The sequence below is a fragment of the Oncorhynchus tshawytscha genome, linkage group LG22 (assembly GCF_018296145.1).
Source record: "Oncorhynchus tshawytscha isolate Ot180627B linkage group LG22, Otsh_v2.0, whole genome shotgun sequence".
Classification (NCBI taxonomy): domain Eukaryota; kingdom Metazoa; phylum Chordata; class Actinopteri; order Salmoniformes; family Salmonidae; genus Oncorhynchus; species Oncorhynchus tshawytscha.
Window position 1 is genome coordinate 43,361,387 of NC_056450.1, and position 20,766 is coordinate 43,382,152.

General features: G+C 45.2%; 1 protein-coding gene across 3 annotated transcripts in view; it reads right to left on the bottom strand.

Moving 5' to 3' along the window:
• Positions 1-2,882: 2,882 nt before the first annotated feature.
• Positions 2,883-20,766, bottom strand: part of LOC112237236 (transcription factor E3) — a 43,000-nt gene continuing 25,116 nt past the window's right edge. For 2 of the 3 annotated variants that reach the window (XM_042304316.1, XM_042304317.1), the window contains exons 5-10: positions 19,667-19,762; positions 17,293-17,416; positions 16,357-16,413; positions 16,178-16,253; positions 15,777-15,945; positions 2,883-4,087 (exon numbers count right to left, since the gene is read on the bottom strand). In XM_042304316.1, the coding sequence (XP_042160250.1) occupies positions 3,629-4,087; positions 15,777-15,945; positions 16,178-16,253; positions 16,357-16,413; positions 17,293-17,416; positions 19,667-19,762 (981 nt within the window). In that variant the 3' untranslated portion in view covers positions 2,883-3,628. The remainder of the gene's footprint in view (positions 4,088-15,776; positions 15,946-16,177; positions 16,254-16,356; positions 16,414-17,292; positions 17,417-19,666; positions 19,763-20,766) is intronic. The other variant, XM_042304319.1, reaches the window with a different exon arrangement.

Below are 20,766 nucleotides of genomic sequence, written 5' to 3' on the forward strand. Positions count from 1 at the left end.
AACACAGAGGAGGCAGGAACACAGAGGAGGCAGGAACACAGAGGAGGCAGGAACACAGAGGAGGCAGGAACACAGAGAGGCAGGAACACAGAGAGGCAGGAACACAGAGGAGGCAGGAACACAGAGGAGGCAGGAACACAGAGGAGGCAGGAACACAGAGGAGGCAGGAACACAGAGGAGGCAGGAACACAGAGGAGGCAGGAACACAGAGAGGCAGGAACACAGAGAGGCAGGAACACAGAGTGGCAGGAACACAGAGAGGCAGGAACACAGAGTGATAAAACCGTGTAGATTAAAGTTGAGAGCCACTCTTAACGTTCTTGCTATTGAGGACTATAGAACAATGTGCCGACAAAACACAGTATTGTAACTGTTTAGTCTACTCTACGGCTGGCTGCTCAGCCTAGTTTTCCTGAGTGACTCTTGACACACTTTAATAGCATACCAACACACAACGTTCAACTGGATTATACAACATGTTTACCAATAAAAGGTAATTATAAATGGCACCCTATGAGAGAATCCTGTTCATTTACTACAGCTCTGCGTTCAACACCATTGTCCCCTCCAAGCACTTTCCTCTGTAACTTGATCTGGGACTTCCTGACGAGCCGATCCCAGGTGGTGAGTGTAGGCAACATCATCTCCGCTATGCTGACTCTCAACATGGGGGGGGCCACAGGGGTGTGTGCTTAGTCCCCTCCTGTACTCCCTGTTCACCCACGACTGCGTGGCCACGCACGACTCCAACAATGAGTCAGCCTACAGGGAGGTCAGAGCAATGTGGTGCCGGAAACAACAACCTCTCCCTGAATGTCAGTAAGACCAAGGAGCTGATCGTGGACTACAGGAAACAAGAACGCCCCATCCACATCGACGGGGAACCAGAACGCCCTCATCCACACCGACAGGGAACAAGAACGCCCTCATCCGCATCGACGGGGAACAAGAACGCCCTCATCCACATCGACGGGGAACAAGAACGCCCTCATCCACATCGACGGGGCTGCAGTGGAGCAGGTAGTCAAGCTTCATATTCCTCGGTATCTAAATCACAAAAAATACTTAAAATGGTCCAAAACACACGCAGTCATGAAGAAGGCGCGACAGTGCCTGCGACAGTGGCAATATCACCGCCCTCGATCGCATGGCACTACAGAGGGTGGTGAGGACAGCCCAGTACATCACTGGGGCCCAGCTCCCTGACATCCAAGACCTCTACATCAGAGGGTGGTGAGGACAGCCCAGTACATCACTGGGACTAAGCTCCCTGCCATCCAGGATCTCTATATCAGAGGGTGGTGAGGACAGCCCAGTACATCACTAGGACTAAGCTCCCTGCCATCCAGGATCTCTATATCAGAGGGTGGTGAGGACAGCCCAGTACATCACTGGGACTAAGCTCCCTGCCATCCATGACCTCTATATCAGAGGGTGGTGAGGACAGCCCAGTACATCACTGGGGCCCAGCTCTCTGCCATCCAGGACCTCTATATCAGAGGGTGGTGAGGACAGCCCAGTACATCACTGGGGCCCAGCTCTCTGCCATCCCATCCAGGACCTCTACATCAGACGGTTTGTCGTCAAAGACCTCAACCATCCAAGCCACAGACTATTTTCTCTGCCGCCGCGGTGCATCAGGTCTGACAACAGGCTCTTGAACAGCTTCTATCCCCAAGCAATACGACTGATAAATAGCAACACTAAATAGCTACACGGATTGAGTTTACCCTTTTATTTCAGTCTCTATGCACAATGTCACAGGGCCCTGTTTAGTCTACACACTGTCACTCCAACACATAATATACATGTATAGTGACTCAACACACCCGCACTCACATACAAGCTGCCACTACTCTGTTTATCATATATCCTGTTGCCTAGTCTCCTTCCCCCTATACATATCTACCTCCATCACTCCAGTATCCCTGTCTCCTTCCCCCTATACATATCTACCTCCATCACTCTAGTATCCCTGTCTCCTTCTCCCTATACATATCTACCTCCATCACTCCAGTATCCCTGTCTCCTTCCCCCTATACATATCTACCTCCATCACTCCAGTATCCCTGTCTCCTTCCCCCTATACATATCTACCTCCATCCAGTATCCCTGTCTCCTTCTCCCTATACATATCTACCTCCATCACTCCAGTATCCCTGTCTCCTTCCCCCTATACATATCTACCTCCATCACTCCAGTATCCCTGTCTCCTTCCCCCTATACATATCTACCTCCATCACTCCAGTATCCCTGTCTCCTTCCCCCTATACATATCTACCTCCATCACTCCAGTATCCCTGTCTCCTTCCCCCTATACATATCTACCTCCATCACTCCAGTATCCCTGTCTCCTTCCCCTTATAAATATCTACCTCCATCACTCCAGTATCCCTGTCTCCTTCCCCCTATACATATCTACCTCCATCACTCCAGTATCCCTGTCTCCTTCCCCCTATACATATCTACCTCCATCACTCTAGTATCCCTGTCTCCTTCTCCCTATACATATCTACCTCCATCACTCCAGTATCCCTGTCTCCTTCCCCCTATACATATCTACCTCCATCACTCCAGTATCCCTGTCTCCTTCTCCCTATACATATCTACCTCCATCACTCCAGTATCCCTGTCTCCTTCTCCCTATACATATCTACCTCCATCACTCTAGTATCCCTGTCTCCTTCCCCCTATACATATCTACCTCCATCACTCCAGTATCCCCTTCCCCCTATAAATATCTACCTCCATCACTCCAGTATCCCGGTCACCTTCCCCCTATATATATATCTACCTCCATCATAATTACTATTCACAGAACTATAAAATTAAAAACATAGTTTTGTATCTAAGTAACGTGTATCTTTACATGTAGTCTACAATTCATGTTGGATCTTTTAATGCTATAGAACAGCTCAACTCCATATATCTATTCTATTTAGTTTATTTATTTATATATTTTTACACGCATGGAGATAAAATATTTGGAGTGCTGCAATGGATTCCGTCATCACCACAGGGACCAGGAATTATTTCTACACATTCTAGTCTAGAATAAACAAAAATTAGGGTTGCAAAAATTCCCTTCAAATTTCCCCAAATTCCCATGTTTGTTTTGTTTTCTTAGAGAAATCCCAGTTGGAAGAACCAGAAGACAATAAGCTGTAAATCCTGAACCCTCTCCTGCTGAATACCCCAAAAAAGACTCTCCTGTAAATCTGAAAGGATGGAGGATTGATATACACACTCTGGTATGATTCTACTGGCTGGGATGTTTTGCCATGTTTACTATTTTCCAAATCTCTCAGATCTACATGAACTGTCTCAGGGTATAGGGTTTAGTCTAGGGTGTAGGGTCTAGGTGTTGGTTTGGGACTCAACAGGTCTTCCTCCATGCTGATTATGTTCCTGCCTAGCAGTGTAGGATCTAGGGTGTAAGGGCTATGGATTAGGATCTAGAGTCCCTTTATATCAGTCACAGGTCTTCCTTCATGCTGAATCTGTTCCTCCCTAGCAGTGTAGGGTCTAGGAGTTGGTTTGGGACTCAACCCAGTCACAGGTCTTCCTTCATGCTGAATGTGTTCCTCCCTAACAGTGTAGGGGCTAGGGTGTCTAGGGTCTACATCAGTCACAAATCTTCCTCCATGCTGAAGCTACTCCTGCGACTAGAGGTCTTGGAGACTCCCGGGGAGACGGAGGAGAGCAGGGGGTCTCTGCCCCCAACCGAGGACATCCCCAGTCCCCTGTCGTCCATCAGGATGTCCCCCAGACCCATGTCCGGCAGCAGGGAGGCATGGAAGGCTGCGGCCGACGGGTCATCCAGGTCAGAGAAGCTCAGAGAGTCCAGATCCAAGGGGCTGCCCATTGTCATCAGACCAACCGGAGAGGCCGAGGGGGGTGGAGACAGGAAGGAGGGGGAGGCGGCCTGGAGGCCTTGGCCACCACTCAGGGAGAGGAGGGTCCTGGAGAGGACGTCGCCCGTGCTGGGGTCCAGGGACTGTGATAGGCTTAGGTGTGAGGAGGAGCTGCCTTGGGAGGAAGAGGCTGGGGTGGAGAGGCCGTGGAGGCGGGCCTGCATCTCAAGCTCCTGTGGAGAAAAACAACAGACAACAATAGTCAACACTTAAACTATTGGCGTTAAGCCTAAGAACAGCCCTTAGGTATGATTATTAATGCACAGGGTCTCATGCCTTATTACCTTATTGCTTAATTATAGTACAGTAAAAATAGTAGAGGCCCTGGAACACTGCCCTGGGGGATGCCAGCATTGATTGATTTTTCCTTAAGACAATTTACCATTTACCTTCAAAAGAGTTAATTACCAGACTTCTTTGCTGTACACTGATTGACTTTGTCACACGAGGAAAATCTTTCTAGCTTGATTTCATAGCAGTAGGATTCGTCTGGTCTTCATCTCCTTAGCCCCAACCCTTCCCTCCCAGTCTACCGACCCTTCCCTCCCAGTCTCCCGACCCCTTCCCTCCCAGTCTCCCGACCCTGTCCCTCCCAGTCTCCCGACCCTGTCCCTCCCAGTCTCCCGACCCTGTCCCTCCCAGTCTCCCGACCCTGTCCCTCCCAGTCTCCCGACCCTGTCCCTCCCAGTCTCCCGACCCCTAACCCTTCCCTCCCAGTCTCCCGACCCTGTCCCTGCCAGTCTCCCGTCCCCTAACCCTTCCCTCCCAGTCTCCAGACCCTAACCCTGTCCCTCCCAGTCTCCCGACCCCAACACTCCCCCAGTCTCCAGACCCTAACCCTTCCCTCCCAGTCTTCCAAACCCTTCCCTCCCAGTCTCCCGACCCTGACCCTTCCCTCCCAGTCTCCCGACCCCAAACCCTTCCCTCCCAGTCTTCCAAACCCTTCCCTCCCAGTCTCCCGACCCCTAACCCTTCCCTCCCAGTCTTCCAAACCCTTCCCTCCCAGTCTCCCGACCCCTAACCCTTCCCTCCCAGTCTCCCGACCCTGACCCTTCCCTCCCAGTCTCCCGACCCCTAACCCTTCCCTCCCAGTCTCCCGACCCCTAACCCTTCCCCCCAGTCTTCCGACCCCTAACCCTTCCCTCCCAGTCTCCCGACCAGTACACTTCCCTCCCAGTCTACCTAGGTGTGAGTATTACCTGTATAGGTAGGTCACTGTCAGTATTACCTGTATAGGTAGCAGTAGGTTACTGTCAGTATTACCTGTATAGGTAGGTTACTGTCGGTATTACCTGTATAGGTAGGTTACTGTCAGTATTACCTGTATAGGTAGTAGTAGGTTACTGTCAGTATTACCTGTATAGGTAGGTTACTGTCAGTATTACCTGTATAGGTAGCAGTAGGTTACTGTCAGTATTACCTGTATAGGTAGCAGTAGGTTACTGTCAGTATTACCTGTATAGGTAGGTTACTGTCAGTATTACCTGTATAGGTAGGTTACTGTCAGTATTACCTGTATAGGTAGGTTACTGTCAGTATTACCTGTATAGGTAGCAGTAGGTTACTGTCAGTATTACCTGTATAGGTAGGTAGGTTACTGTCAGTATTACCTGTATAGGTAGCAGTAGGTTACTGTCAGTATTACCTGTATAGGTAGCAGTAGGTTAGCAGTAGGTTACTCAGTCAGTAGGTTACTTACCTGTATAGTTAGGTTACTGTCAGTATTACCTGTATAGGTAGGTTACTGTCAGTATTACCTGTATAGGTAGCAGTAGGTTACTGTCAGTATTACCTGTATAGGTAGGTTACTGTCAGTATTACCTGTATAGGTAGCAGTAGGTTACGGTCAGTATTACCTGTATAGGTAGCAGTAGGTTACTGTCAGTGTTACCTGTATAGGTAGCAGTAGGTTACTGTCAGTATTACCTGTATAGGTAGCAGTAGGTTACTGTCAGTATTACCTGTATAGGTAGGTTACTGTCAGTATTACCTGTATAGGTAGCAGTAGGTTACTGTCAGTATTACCTGTATAGGTAGGTTACTGTCAGTATTACCTGTATAGGTAGGTTACTGTCAGTATTACCTGTATAGGTAGGTTACTGTCAGTATTACCTGTATAGGTAGCAGTAGGTTACTGTCAGTGTTACCTGTATAGGTAGCAGTAGGTTACTGTCAGTATTACCTGTATAGGTAGCAGTAGGTTACTGTCAGTGTTACCTGTATAGGTAGTAGTAGGTTACTGTCAGTATTACCTGTATAGGTAGGTTAGTGTCAGTATTACCTGTAGGTAGGTTACTGTCAGTATTACCTGTATAGGTAGCAGTAGGTTACTGTCAGTGTTACCTGTATAGGTAGTCAGTAGGTTACTGTCAGTATTACCTGTATAGGTAGCAGTTACTGTCAGTATTACCTAGGTCAGTAGGTTACTGTCAGTATTACCTGTATAGGTAGCAGTAGGTTACTGTCAGTATTACCTGTATAGGTAGGTTACTGTCAGTATTACCTGTATAGGTAGCAGTAGGTTACTGTCAGTATTACCTGTATAGGTAGTATAGGTAGGTAGGTTACTGTCAGTATTACCTGTATAGGTAGCAGTAGGTTACTGTCAGTGTTACCAGTAGGTTACTGTCAGTATTACCTGTATAGGTAGCAGTAGGTTACTGTCAGTATTACCTGTATAGGTAGCAGTAGGTTACTGTCAGTGTTACCTGTATAGGTAGGTTACTGTCAGTGTTACCTGTATAGGTAGGTTACTGTCAGTATTACCTGTATAGGTAGGTTACTGTCAGTATTACCTGTATAGGTAGGTTACTGTCAGTATTACCTGTATAGGTAGCAGTAGGTTACTGTCAGTGTTACCTGTATAGGTAGCAGTAGGTTACTGTCAGTGTTACCTGTATAGGTAGCAGTAGGTTACTGTCAGTATTACCTGTATAGGTAGCAGTAGGTTACTGTCAGTGTTACCTGTATAGGTAGGTTACTGTCAGTATTACCTGTATAGGTAGCAGTAGGTTACTGTCAGTGTTACCTGTATAGGTAGCAGTAGGTTACTGTCAGTATTACCTGTATAGGTAGCAGTAGGTTACTGTCAGTATTACCTGTATAGGTAGCAGTAGGTTACTGTCAGTATTACCTGTAGGTAGGTTAGTCAGTATTACCTGTAGGTTACTGTCAGGTTACCTGTATAGGTAGCAGTAGGTTACTGTCAGTATTACCTGTATAGGTAGCAGTAGGTTACTGCCAGTGTTACCTGTATAGGTAGCAGTAGGTTACTGCCAGTGTTACCTGTATAGGTAGCAGTAGGTTACTGCCAGTATTACCTGTATAGGTAGCAGTAGGTTACTGTCAGTGTTACCTGTATAGGTAGGTTACTGTCAGTATTACCTGTATAGGTAGGTTACTGTCAGTATTACCTGTATAGGTAGCAGTAGGTTACTGTCAGTATTACCTGTAGCAGTAGGTTACTGTCAGTATTACCTGTATAGGTAGAAGTAGGTTACTGTCAGTGTTACCTGTATAGGTAGGTTACTGTCAGTATTACCTGTATAGGTAGGTTACTGTCAGTGTTACCTGTATAGGTAGGTTACTGTCAGTGTTACCTGTATAGGTAGGTTACTATAGGTAGGTTACTGGTCAGTGTTACCTGTATAGGTAGGTTACTGTCAGTGTTACCTGTATAGGTAGGTTACTGTCAGTATTACCTGTATAGGTAGCAGTAGGTTACTGTCAGTATTACCTGTATAGGTAGGTTACTGTCAGTATTACCTGTATAGGTAGCAGTAGGTTACTGTCAGTGTTACCTGTATAGGTAGCAGTAGGTTACTGTCAGTATTACCTGTATAGGTAGCAGTAGGTTACTGTCAGTATTACCTGTATAGGTAGGTTACTGTCAGTATTACCTGTATAGGTAGCAGTAGGTTACTGTCAGTATTACCTGTATAGGTAGGTTACTGTCAGTATTACCTGTATAGGTAGCAGTAGGTTACTGTCAGTGTTACCTGTATAGGTAGCAGTAGGTTACTGTCAGTATTACCTGTATAGGTAGCAGTAGGTTACTGTCAGTATTACCTGTATAGGTAGGTTACTGTCAGTATTACCTGTATAGGTAGCAGTAGGTTACTGTCAGTGTTACCTGTATAGGTAGCAGTAGGTTACTGTCAGTATTACCTGTATAGGTAGCAGTAGGTTACTGTCAGTATTACCTGTATAGGTAGCAGTAGGTTACTGTCAGTGTTACCTGTATAGGTAGCAGTAGGTTACTGTCAGTATTACCTGTATAGGTAGCAGTAGGTTACTGTCAGTATTACCTGTATAGGTAGCAGTAGGTTACTGTCAGTATTACCTGTATACGTAGCAGTAGGTTACTGTCAGTATTACCTGTATACGTAGCAGTAGGTTACTGTCAGTGTTACCTGTATAGGTAGCAGTAGGTTACTGTCAGTATTACCTGTATAGGTAGCAGTAGGTTACTGTCAGTGTTACCTGTATAGGTAGCAGTAGGTTACTGTCAGTATTACCTGTATAGGTAGCAGTAGGTTACTGTCAGTGTTACCTGTATAGGTAGCAGTAGGTTACTGTCAGTATTACCTGTATAGGTAGCAGTAGGTTACTGTCAGTGTTACCTGTATAGGTAGCAGTAGGTTAGTCAGTATTACCTGTATAGGTAGCAGTAGGTTACTGTCAGTATTACCTGTATAGGTAGCAGTAGGTTACTGTCAGTATTACCTGTATAGGTAGCAGTAGGTTACTGTCAGTGTTACCTGTATAGGTAGCAGTAGGTTACTGTCAGTATTACCTGTATAGGTAGCAGTAGGTTACTGTCAGTATTACCTGTATAGGTAGCAGTAGGTTACTGTCAGTATTACCTGTATAGGTAGCAGTAGGTTACTGTCAGTATTACCTGTATAGGTAGCAGTAGGTTACTGTCAGTATTACCTGTATAGGTAGCAGTAGGTTACTGTCAGGTTACCTGTATAGGTAGCAGTAGGTTACTGTCAGTATTACCTGTATAGGTAGCAGTAGGTTACTGTCAGTGTTACCTGTATAGGTAGCAGTAGGTTACTGTCAGTATTACCTGTATAGGTAGCAGTAGGTTACTGTCAGTGTTACCTGTATAGGTAGCAGTAGGTTACTGTCAGTATTACCTGTATAGGTACCTGTATAGCAGTAGGTTACTGTCAGTATTACCTGGCAGTAGGTTACTGTCAGTGTTACCTGTATAGGTAGCAGTAGGTTACTGTCAGTATTACCTGTATAGGTAGTAGTAGGTTACTGTCAGTATTACCTGTATAGGTAGCAGTAGGTTACTGTCAGTGTTACCTGTATAGGTAGCAGTAGGTTACTGTCAGTATTACCTGTATAGGTAGCAGTAGGTTACTGTCGGTGTTACCTGTATAGGTAGCAGTAGGTTACTGTCAGTGTTACCTGTATAGGTAGCAGTAGGTTACTGTCAGTGTTACCTGTATAGGTTAGTATAGGTAGGTTACTGTCAGTGTTACCTGTATAGGTAGCAGTAGGTTACTGTCAGTATTACCTGTATAGGTAGCAGTAGGTTACTGTCAGTGTTACCTGTATAGGTAGCAGTAGGTTACTGTCAGTGTTACCTGTATAGGTAGCAGTAGGTTACTGTCAGTGTTACCTGTATAGGTAGCAGTAGGTTACTGTCAGTGTTACCTGTATACGTAGCAGTAGGTTACTGTCAGTGTTACCTGTATACGTAGCAGTAGGTTACTGTCAGTGTTACCTGTATACGTAGCAGTAGGTTACTGTCAGTGTTACCTGTATAGGTAGCAGTAGGTTACTGTCAGTATTACCTGTATAGGTAGCAGTAGGTTACTGCCAGTGTTACCTGTATAGGTAGCAGTAGGTTACTGTCAGTGTTACCTGTATAGGTAGGTTACTGTCAGTGTTACCTGTATAGGTAGGTTACTGTAGGTTACTGTCAGTGTTACCTGTATAGGTAGCAGTAGGTTACTGTCAGTATTACCTGTATAGGTAGGTTACTGTCAGTGTTACCTGTATAGGTAGCAGTAGGTTACTGTCAGTGTTACCTGTATAGGTAGCAGTAGGTTACTGTCAGTGTTACCTGTATAGGTAGGTTACTGTCAGTATTACCTGTATAGGTCAGTTACCAGTAGGTTACTGTCAGTATTACCTGTATAGGTAGGTTACTGTCAGTATTACCTGTATAGGTAGCAGTAGGTTACTGTCAGTATTACCTGTATAGGTAGGTTACTGTCAGTATTACCTGTATAGGTAGCAGTAGGTTACTGTCAGTGTTACCTGTATAGGTAGGTTACTGTCAGTATTACCTGTATAGGTAGCAGTAGGTTACTGTCAGTGTTACCTGTATAGGTAGCAGTAGGTTACTGTCAGTATTACCTGTATAGGTAGCAGTAGGTTACTGTCAGTATTACCTGTATAGGTAGCAGTAGGTTACTGTCAGTATTACCTGTATAGGTAGGTTACTGTCAGTATTACCTGTATAGGTAGGTTACTGTCAGTATTACCTGTATAGGTAGCAGTAGGTTACTGTCAGTATTACCTGTATAGGTAGCAGTAGGTTACTGTCAGTATTACCTGTATAGGTAGCAGTAGGTTACTGTCAGTATTACCTGTATAGGTAGTTACAGTCAGGTTACTGTCAGTAGGTTACTGTCAGTATTACCTGTATAGGTAGCAGTAGGTTACTGTCAGTGTTACCTGTATAGGTAGCAGTAGGTTACTGTCAGTGTTACCTGTATAGGTAGCAGTAGGTTACTGTCAGTATTACCTGTATAGGTAGTAGTAGGTTACTGTCAGTATTACCTGTATAGGTAGCAGTAGGTTACTGTCAGTGTTACCTGTATAGGTAGCAGTAGGTTACTGTCAAAATTACCTGTATAGGTAGCAGTAGGTTACTGTCGGTGTTACCTGTATAGGTAGCAGTAGGTTACTGTCAGTGTTACCTGTATAGGTAGCAGTAGGTTACTGTCAGTGTTACCTGTATAGGTAGCAGTAGGTTACTGTCAGTGTTACCTGTATAGGTAGCAGTAGGTTACTGTCAGTATTACCTGTATAGGTAGCAGTAGGTTACTGTCAGTGTTACCTGTATACGTAGCAGTAGGTTACTGTCAGTGTTACCTGTATAGGTAGCAGTAGGTTACTGTCAGTGTTACCTGTATACGTAGCAGTAGGTTACTGTCAGTGTTACCTGTATACGTAGCAGTAGGTTACTGTCAGTGTTACCTGTATACGTAGCAGTAGGTTACTGTCAGTGTTACCTGTATAGGTAGCAGTAGGTTACTGTCAGTGTTACCTGTATAGGTAGCAGTAGGTTACTGTCAGTGTTACCTGTATAGCGTAGCAGTCAGGTTACTGTCAGTGTTACCTGTATAGGTAGCAGTAGGTTACTGTCAGTGTTACCTGTATAGGTAGCAGTAGGTTACTGTCAGTGTTACCTGTATACGTAGCAGTAGGTTACTGTCAGTGTTACCTGTATACGTAGCAGTAGGTTACTGTCAGTATTACCTGTATAGGTAGGTTACTGTCAGTGTTACCTGTATAGGTAGCAGTAGGTTACTGTCAGTGTTACCTGTATAGGTAGCAGTAGGTTACTGTCAGTGTTACCTGTATAGGTAGGTTACTGTCAGTATTACCTGTATAGGTAGCAGTAGGTTACTGTCAGTGTTACCTGTATAGGTAGCAGTAGGTTACTGTCAGTGTTACCTGTATAGGTAGCAGTAGGTTACTGTCAGTGTTACCTGTATAGGTAGCAGTAGGTTACTGTCAGTGTTACCTGTATAGGTAGGTTACTGTCAGTGTTACCTGTATAGGTAGGTTACTGTCAGTGTTACCTGTATAGGTAGGTTACTGTCAGTATTACCTGTATAGGTAGCAGTAGGTTACTGTCAGTGTTACCTGTATAGGTAGGTTACTGTCAGTGTTACCTGTATAGGTAGGTTACTGTCAGTATTACCTGTATAGGTAGCAGTAGGTTACTGTCAGTGTTACCTGTATAGGTAGCAGTAGGTTACTGTCAGTGTTACCTGTATAGGTAGGTTACTGTCAGTGTTACCTGTATAGGTAGGTTACTGTCAGTATTACCTGTATAGGTAGCAGTAGGTTACTGTCAGTGTTACCTGTATAGGTAGCAGTAGGTTACTGTCAGTATTACCTGTATAGGTAGCAGTAGGTTACTGTCAGTGTTACCTGTATAGGTAGCAGTAGGTTACTGTCAGTGTTACCTGTATAGGTAGCAGTAGGTTACTGTCAGTGTTACCTGTATAGGTAGCAGTAGGTTACTGTCAGTGTTACCTGTATAGGTAGCAGTAGGTTACTGTCAGTGTTACCTGTATAGGTAGCAGTAGGTTACTGTCAGTGTTACCTGTATAGGTAGCAGTAGGTTACTGTCAGTGTTACCTGTATAGGTAGCAGTAGGTTACTGTCAGTGTTACCTGTATAGGTAGCAGTAGGTTACTGTCAGTATTACCTGTATAGGTAGCAGTAGGTTACTGTCAGTGTTACCTGTATAGGTAGCAGTCAGGTTACTGTCAGTATTACCTGTATACGTAGCAGTAGGTTACTGTCAGTGTTACCTGTATACGTAGCAGTAGGTTACTGTCAGTGTTACCTGTATACGTAGCAGTAGGTTACTGTCAGTGTTACCTGTATAGGTAGCAGTCAGGTTACTGTCAGTGTTACCTGTATACTGTAGCAGTAGGTTACTGTCAGTGTTACCTGTATAGGTAGCAGTAGGTTACTGTCAGTGTTACCTGTATAGGTAGCAGTAGGTTACTGTCAGTGTTACCTGTATAGGTAGCAGTAGGTTACTGTCAGTGTTACCTGTATAGGTAGCAGTAGGTTACTGTCAGTATTACCTGTATAGGTAGGTAGGTTACTGTCAGTGTTACCTGTATAGGTAGCAGTAGGTTACTGTCAGTGTTACCTGTATAGGTAGCAGTAGGTTACTGTCAGTGTTACCTGTAGCAGGTAGGTTACTGTCAGTATTACCTGTATAGGTAGCAGTAGGTTACTGTCAGTGTTACCTGTATAGGTAGCAGTAGGTTACTGTCAGTGTTACCTGTATAGGTAGCAGTAGGTTACTGTCAGTATTACCTGTATAGGTAGCAGTAGGTTACTGCCAGTGTTACCTGTATAGGTAGCAGTAGGTTACTGTCAGTGTTACCTGTATAGGTAGGTTACTGTCAGTGTTACCTGTATAGGTAGGTTACTGTCAGTATTACCTGTATAGGTAGCAGTAGGTTACTGTCAGTGTTACCTGTATAGGTAGGTTACTGTCAGTGTTACCTGTATAGGTAGGTTACTGTCAGTATTACCTGTATAGGTAGCAGTAGGTTACTGTCAGTGTTACCTGTATAGGTAGCAGTAGGTTACTGTCAGTGTTACCTGTATAGGTAGGTAGGTTACTGTCAGTGTTACCTGTATAGGTAGGTTACTGTCAGTATTACCTGTATAGGTAGCAGTAGGTTACTGTCAGTGTTACCTGTATAGGTAGCAGTAGGTTACTGTCAGTATTACCTGTATAGGTAGCAGTAGGTTACTGTCAGTGTTACCTGTATACGTAGCAGTAGGTTACTGTCAGTGTTACCTGTATAGGTAGCAGTAGGTTACTGTCAGTGTTACCTGTATAGGTAGCAGTAGGTTACTGTCAGTGTTACCTGTATAGGTAGCAGTAGGTTACTGTCAGTGTTACCTGTATAGGTAGCAGTAGGTTACTGTCAGTGTTACCTGTATAGGTAGCAGTAGGTTACTGTCAGTATTACCTGTATAGGTAGCAGTAGGTTACTGTCAGTGTTACCTGTATAGGTAGCAGTAGGTTACTGTCAGTGTTACCTGTATAGGTAGGTTACTGTCAGTATTACCTGTATAGGTAGCAGTAGGTTACTGTCAGTGTTACCTGTATAGGTAGCAGTAGGTTACTGTCAGTGTTACCTGTATAGGTAGCAGTAGGTTACTGTCAGTGTTACCTGTATAGGTAGCAGTAGGTTACTGTCAGTATTACCTGTATAGGTAGGTTACTGTCAGTATTACCTGTATAGGTAGCAGTAGGTTACTGTCAGTGTTACCTGTATAGGTAGCAGTAGGTTACTGTCAGTATTACCTGTATAGGTAGCAGTAGGTTACTGTCAGTATTACCTGTATAGGTAGCAGTAGGTTACTGTCAGTATTACCTGTATAGGTAGCAGTAGGTTACTGTCAGTATTACCTGTATAGGTAGCAGTAGGTTACTGTCAGTGTTACCTGTATAGGTAGCAGTAGGTTACTGTCAGTGTTACCTGTATACGTAGCAGTAGGTTACTGTCAGTATTACCTGTATAGGTAGCAGTAGGTTACTGTCAGTATTACCTGTATAGGTAGCAGTAGGTTACTGTCAGTGTTACCTGTATAGGTAGCAGTAGGTTACTGTCAGTGTTACCTGTATAGGTAGCAGTAGGTTACTGTCAGTATTACCTGTATAGGTAGCAGTAGGTTACTGTCAGTATTACCTGTATAGGTAGCAGTAGGTTACTGTCAGTGTTACCTGTATAGGTAGCAGTAGGTTACTGTCAGTGTTACCTGTATAGGTAGGTTACTGTCAGTATTACCTGTATAGGTAGCAGTAGGTTACTGTCAGTATTACCTGTATAGGTAGCAGTAGGTTACTGTCAGTATTACCTGTATAGGTAGCAGTAGGTTACTGTCAGTATTACCTGTATAGGTAGCAGTAGGTTACTGTCAGTGTTACCTGTATAGGTAGCAGTAGGTTACTGTCAGTGTTACCTGTATACGTAGCAGTAGGTTACTGTCAGTATTACCTGTATACGTAGCAGTAGGTTACTGTCAGTATTACCTGTATACGTAGCAGTAGGTTACTGTCAGTGTTACCTGTATAGGTAGCAGTAGGTTACTGTCAGTGTTACCTGTATAGGTAGCAGTAGGTTACTGTCAGTATTACCTGTATACGTAGCAGTAGGTTACTGTCAGTATTACCTGTATAGGTAGCAGTAGGTTACTGTCAGTGTTACCTGTATAGGTAGCAGTAGGTTACTGTCAGTGTTACCTGTATAGGTAGCAGTAGGTTACTGTCAGTGTTACCTGTATACGTAGCAGTAGGTTACTGTCAGTGTTACCTGTATAGGTAGCAGTAGGTTACTGTCAGTGTTACCCGTATACGTAGCAGTAGGTTACTGTCAGTGTTACCTGTATAGGTAGCAGTAGGTTACTGTCAGTATTACCTGTATAGTAGGTTACTGTCAGTATTACCTGTATAGGTAGCAGTAGGTTACTGTCAGTATTACCTGTATAGGTAGCAGTAGGTTACTGTCAGTGTTACCTGTATAGGTAGCAGTAGGTTACTGTCAGTGTTACCTGTATACGTAGCAGTAGGTTACTGTCAGTGTTACCTGTATACGTAGCAGTAGGTTACTGTCAGTGTTACCTGTATACGTAACAGTAGGTTACTGTCAGTGTTACCTGTATACGTAGCAGTAGGTTACTGTCAGTGTTACCTGTATAGGTAGCAGTAGGTTACTGCCAGTGTTACCTGTATAGGTAGGTTACTGTCAGTATTACCTGTATAGGTAGCAGTAGGTTACTGCCAGTGTTACCTGTATAGGTAGGTTACTGTCAGTATTACCTGTATAGGTAGCAGTAGGTTACTGCCAGTGTTACCTGTATACGTAGCAGTAGGTTACTGCCAGTGTTACCTGTATAGGTAGCAGTAGGTTACTGCCAGTGTTACCTGTATAGGTAGCAGTAGGTTACTGCCAGTGTTACCTGTATACGTAGCAGTAGGTTACTGCCAGTGTTACCTGTATAGGTAGCAGTAGGTTACTGCCAGTGTTACCTGTATAGGTAGCAGTAGGTTACTGCCAGTGTTACCTGTATACGTAGCAGTAGGTTACGGTTGCTGTGCTCCAGTTTCCTCTGTCTGGTCTCCACCTCCTTGGCTCTCTGCTGCTCCTTCTGCAGCCTCCTAATGTAGTCCACAGACGCCTTCAGGATGGTGCCCTTGTTCCAACGCGTCTCCCTGTCTCCGTAGCAGGGGGGTCAGTGAGGAGAAAGGAACAGCGAGGTGATTAAATACGAATAGTAGCGGGGGGGATCAGTGAGGAGAAAGGAACAGCGGCATGATTAGATACTGTCTTGTAGCAGGGGGGATCAGTGAGGAGAAAGGAACAGCGGCATGATTAGATACTGTCTTGTAGCAGGGGGGATCAGTGAGGAGAAAGAAAACAGTGAGATGGTGAAATATATACAGTAGCAGTGGGGGGGCTACTCACGGGTCACTCGATTTGGGGATGAGAGCTCCCAGTTCCTTGATGCGATCGTTGATGTTGAACCTCCTCCGTCTCTCAACTAGGAACAGCCGTCAACATTATCACCAAGGTGGTCACCAACTGTTAAAACCTACTAAAAATACACTTAAATTATGGTATCCAAGTATTGCATTTATACTCACTCTGGTTATGATTGTCCTTTTTCTGTCGTTCCTTCATCATAGCTTTAGCCTCCACCTCTAGAAGACACAATTTCAAAATCAACATTTAGCACGACGATATCAATATATTGCGGCTTGCTAAAAGACCGCTTGAAACGTCAATTACAAAAACACACGATTTAAAAACAGCATGTATGTTCAGAATGTCAAAAAAGTCATAAGATTATAGTTCTCAGAGATTTTACTCAGTGAGATGAAATTGTGAAACAGTGAAGAGGGAATAAGTGAGCAGGTTCAACAGAGGAGCTGAGGCAGAGCTTTGTAATGAGGAACAGGCTGGGTTCAGGGTGTGACTGACTGACTGACTGGACAGGGGAAGTTGGGGGTGAGCAATGCTGAGTAAGAACTTTAAATGAAGAAAAGAGAGCGGGGGAGGAGATAGAAGTCAAAGAGAGAAAGAGAGAGACAGACACAGAAACAGGGACAGGGTATTAAAGTGGGAGAAATAGACAGTCAGAAAGTTGAGATTGAGACAGACAGACAGACAGACACAGAAACAGGGACAGGGTATTAAAGTGGGAGAAATAGACAGTCAGAAAGTTGAGATTGAGACAGACAGACAGACAGACAGACAGACAGACAGACAGACAGACAGACAGAGACAGACAGACAGACAGACAGACAGACAGAAACAGGGACAGGGTATTAAGTGGGAGAAATAGACAGTCAGAAAGTTGAGATCGAGACAGACAGACAGACAGACAGAGAAAGAGTATAAGTGGCAGTAATAGACAGTCAGAAAGTTGAGATCGAGACAGACAGGACAGAAAGGTGATATTGAGTGTGATTTAGAGAGGAACTTTTTACAGACAGAAAGAGAGACAGGGAGATCGAGATACGGGCGAGAGGTTTTTTTTTGTGTGTGTGTTAAGTGTGTTTTAGACTGGAATTATTTACCTGTACCGGTTAACTCAGTCTTGACGGTGTGCAGGTCAGCAGGACAGGAGTTGGACACGGTGATGTTAGGAGCAGCCATCCCTCCACTGCTGAACACATCCAGCATGTTCACGGACACCGGCATCTGCATACACACAACAGTCACAAGGTGTAAACAACAACAACAACATCATAAAACAAGCTTTCAGAGGTCATCAACAACTCCCATGCAGTACTAACATAGCCAACTATCTCCTTCATCCAAATCAAGTGTTATTTGTCACACGCGCCGAATACAACAGGTACCTTACTGTGAAATGTTTACTTACAAGCCCTTAACCAACAAAGCCGTTCAAGAAACAAGAATATTTACTAAATAAACTAAAGTCATTAACATTTTAAAAAATCTTTCTCAATCAAAAAGTAACACAAGAAAATGACTTAACAATAGCGAGGCTCTATACAGAGGGGTACCGGTACCTAGTCAATGTGCAGGGGGTACCGGTACCTAGTCAATGTGCAGGGGGTACCGGTACCTAGTCAATGTGCAGGGGGTACCGGTACCTAGTCAATGTGCAGGGGGTACCGGTACCTAGTCAATGTGCAGGGGGTACCGGTACCTAGTCAATGTGCAGGGGGTACCGGTACCTAGTCAATGTGCAGGGGGTACCGGTACCTAGTCAATGTGCAGGGTGTACAGGTTAGTCGAGGTCATTCGTAAAGTGACTATGAAGCCCATTGAACACGCAGTACGAACAGAACATGTTGTGACATCAGAGGTCTAAGAGCTACATTGATTATTAGCGAGTCTCAACAAACCAGGACACGACTTCTCTGATAACCTCGCTGGGACGTTGATAATGTGAATCCCAGACTTTTTTTTCTCCCTAAATGTCAAGACAAGTAACAGACAAGATGAGGGTTGCACAATGCCAATATCTTTTCCCCAGATTCCCTGCTGGGGGGGTGCAGAGGGCATCTGGAATACTCCAACCAGGACTTCTGGAAAACCTGGTAATTTGAGGGAAATTACTGGAAATGTTTGACCCCTTGTGTCGATTAAAAACCTTTTGTCCTGTCGTCCCCACTGTGGCCATGCTTTCAGAGTGGAAACATAGAAAAACGGTTTTCTATAGAATGACATAGTAAATATATAATATACTGCCATTTAGCAGCAGCTTTTATCCCAGGCATCTTACAGAGATCGATATGTGCATTTACACAAATGTTAATGTGGTGTTGTGGCTCAAGATGATGAACATGAAGTTGGAAAAAGCTAAATGTCCCTTGAAAAACAGATACCATGCTGAGTGTGTACCATTTGATTACATTATCACTCAACGGTCAATATGACCAATCTAATATTCACAACAGGAGCCACAGAATACAGTAAGACAACATGTTAGCATGTCTACCAGACAAGCCAGAAGCCTGTAGAAAGCTACAATGTCAAAATCAATTCAGTGAGAAACCAAAAGAAATGCAGTCAAAAACCACATCTTATCTCATCTAACCTCTTCAAAACACAAACCATTCTAATTCATTTCATACAGATTCCACAGAACAAGAACATTCAATTTTACCTCGATCATCTTATTTATTTTGTTTTCATGCTGCAGAACAACCAAAATCCTCATATTTCTCCTGCCAAACCGCTCCGACACTTCTCCTTTCTCTCGGAACAGTTGAGAAATGGACAAATGTCTTCAGCGGAGGGGGAACACCTCTCCTCTCTCTCTCGCTCGCTCGCTCTCTCGCTCTCTGCTCCACAGTTTAAGCTATCAGCCTCCCTCCGTCTATCCTCCAACGCCATGCAGTTTTTTTTTTTTTTTTTACCTTTATATAACTCGGTAAGTCAGTTAAGAACAAATTCTTATTTTCAATGACGGCCTAGGAACAGTGGGGTTAACTGCCTGTTCAGGGGCAGAACGACAGATTTTTACCTTGTCAGCTCGGGGGTTACTAGTCCAACGCTCTAACCACTAGGCTACCCTGCCGCCCCAGGTTGACTGACCACTCTGTCCCACTCTGTCCTGGCCACTGTTAGCAACGTGTCAGAACACTATGTTTACCCTCATCGATCGATTCCACTGTCTCTGACTTGACATCTAACTGCCCTGCTCCAAAAAAAAACTCAATGATCTCCGACAACACAAAACAGCACGGACACTCACTGAGACACAAAGACAATGATGTGTTGATAAGCCAATAAGAGCAAAGGTCAACTTTCAGTGACCGCCTCCGGAGAAGATTGATCCACATACATTAGTTTCATTTTGAAGGAGCAGGATTACAGATGATCCATTCATCCCCAGGAGGGAATACATCGTCATATGTCCTTGTCCTACCGTGTTGGCCAGAGTATATAAGGTTTAGATCATGTTTAAATACATACCGTGTTGGCCACCTGTAGGCCAGGGTCGATCAACGTAAAGAACTCATCGTTGAGACTGGATTCAAGACTGATGATGTCATCGATCACGTCTTCCATCTGAAATACAAACAGCTCTGGGGTCAGTAGAGGAAGAGGTGATGCACATCTACCCCCCTCCCTCATCTACCCTCCCTCCCATATCTACCCTCCCTCATCTACCCTCCCTCCCATCTACCCCCCTCCCTACCCCCTCCCTCATCTACCCCCTCCCTCATCCCCCTCCCTCCCTCCCTCCCTCCCTCCCCCATCTACCCCTCCCCCCCTCCCTCATCTACCCTCCCTCCCTCATCTACCCTCCCTCCCTCATCTACCCTCCCTCATCTACCCTCCCTCCCATATCTACCCTCCCTCCCTCATCTACCCTCCCTCCCTCCCTCATCTACCCTCCCTCCCTCCCTCATCTACCCTCCCTCCCTCCCTCCCTCCCTCATCTACCCTCCCTCCCTCCCTCATCTACCCTCCCTCCCATATCTACCCTCCCTCCCGTATCTTACCCCCCCTCCCACATCTACCCCCTCCCTCCCCCATATTTACCATCTACCCCCTCCCTCCCTCCCTCCCTCCCTCATCTACCCTCCCCCATCTACCCCCCCTCCCTCATCTACCCTCCCTCCCTCATCTACCCTCCCTCCCTCATCTACCCTCCCTCCCTCATCTACCCTCCCTCATCTACCTCCCCCCCTCCATCTACCCTCCCTCCCATATCTACCCTCCCTCCCTCATCTACCCTCCCTCCCTCATCTACCCTCCCTCCCTCCCTCCCTCCCTCATCTACCCTCCCTCCCTCCCTCATCTACCCTCCCTCCCATATCTACCCTCCCTCCCTCATCTTCCCCCCTCCCACATCTCCCTCCCTCCCTCATCTTCCCTCCCACATCTACCCTCCCTCCCCCTCCCTCCCTCCCTCATCTACCCTCCCTCCCTCCCTCATCTACCCTCCCTCATCTACCCTCCCTCATCTACCCCCTCCCTCCCTCATCTACCCTCCCTCCCTCCCTCATCTACCCCCCTCCCACATCTACCCTCCCTCCCCTACCCCCTTCCTCATCTACCCCCTCCCT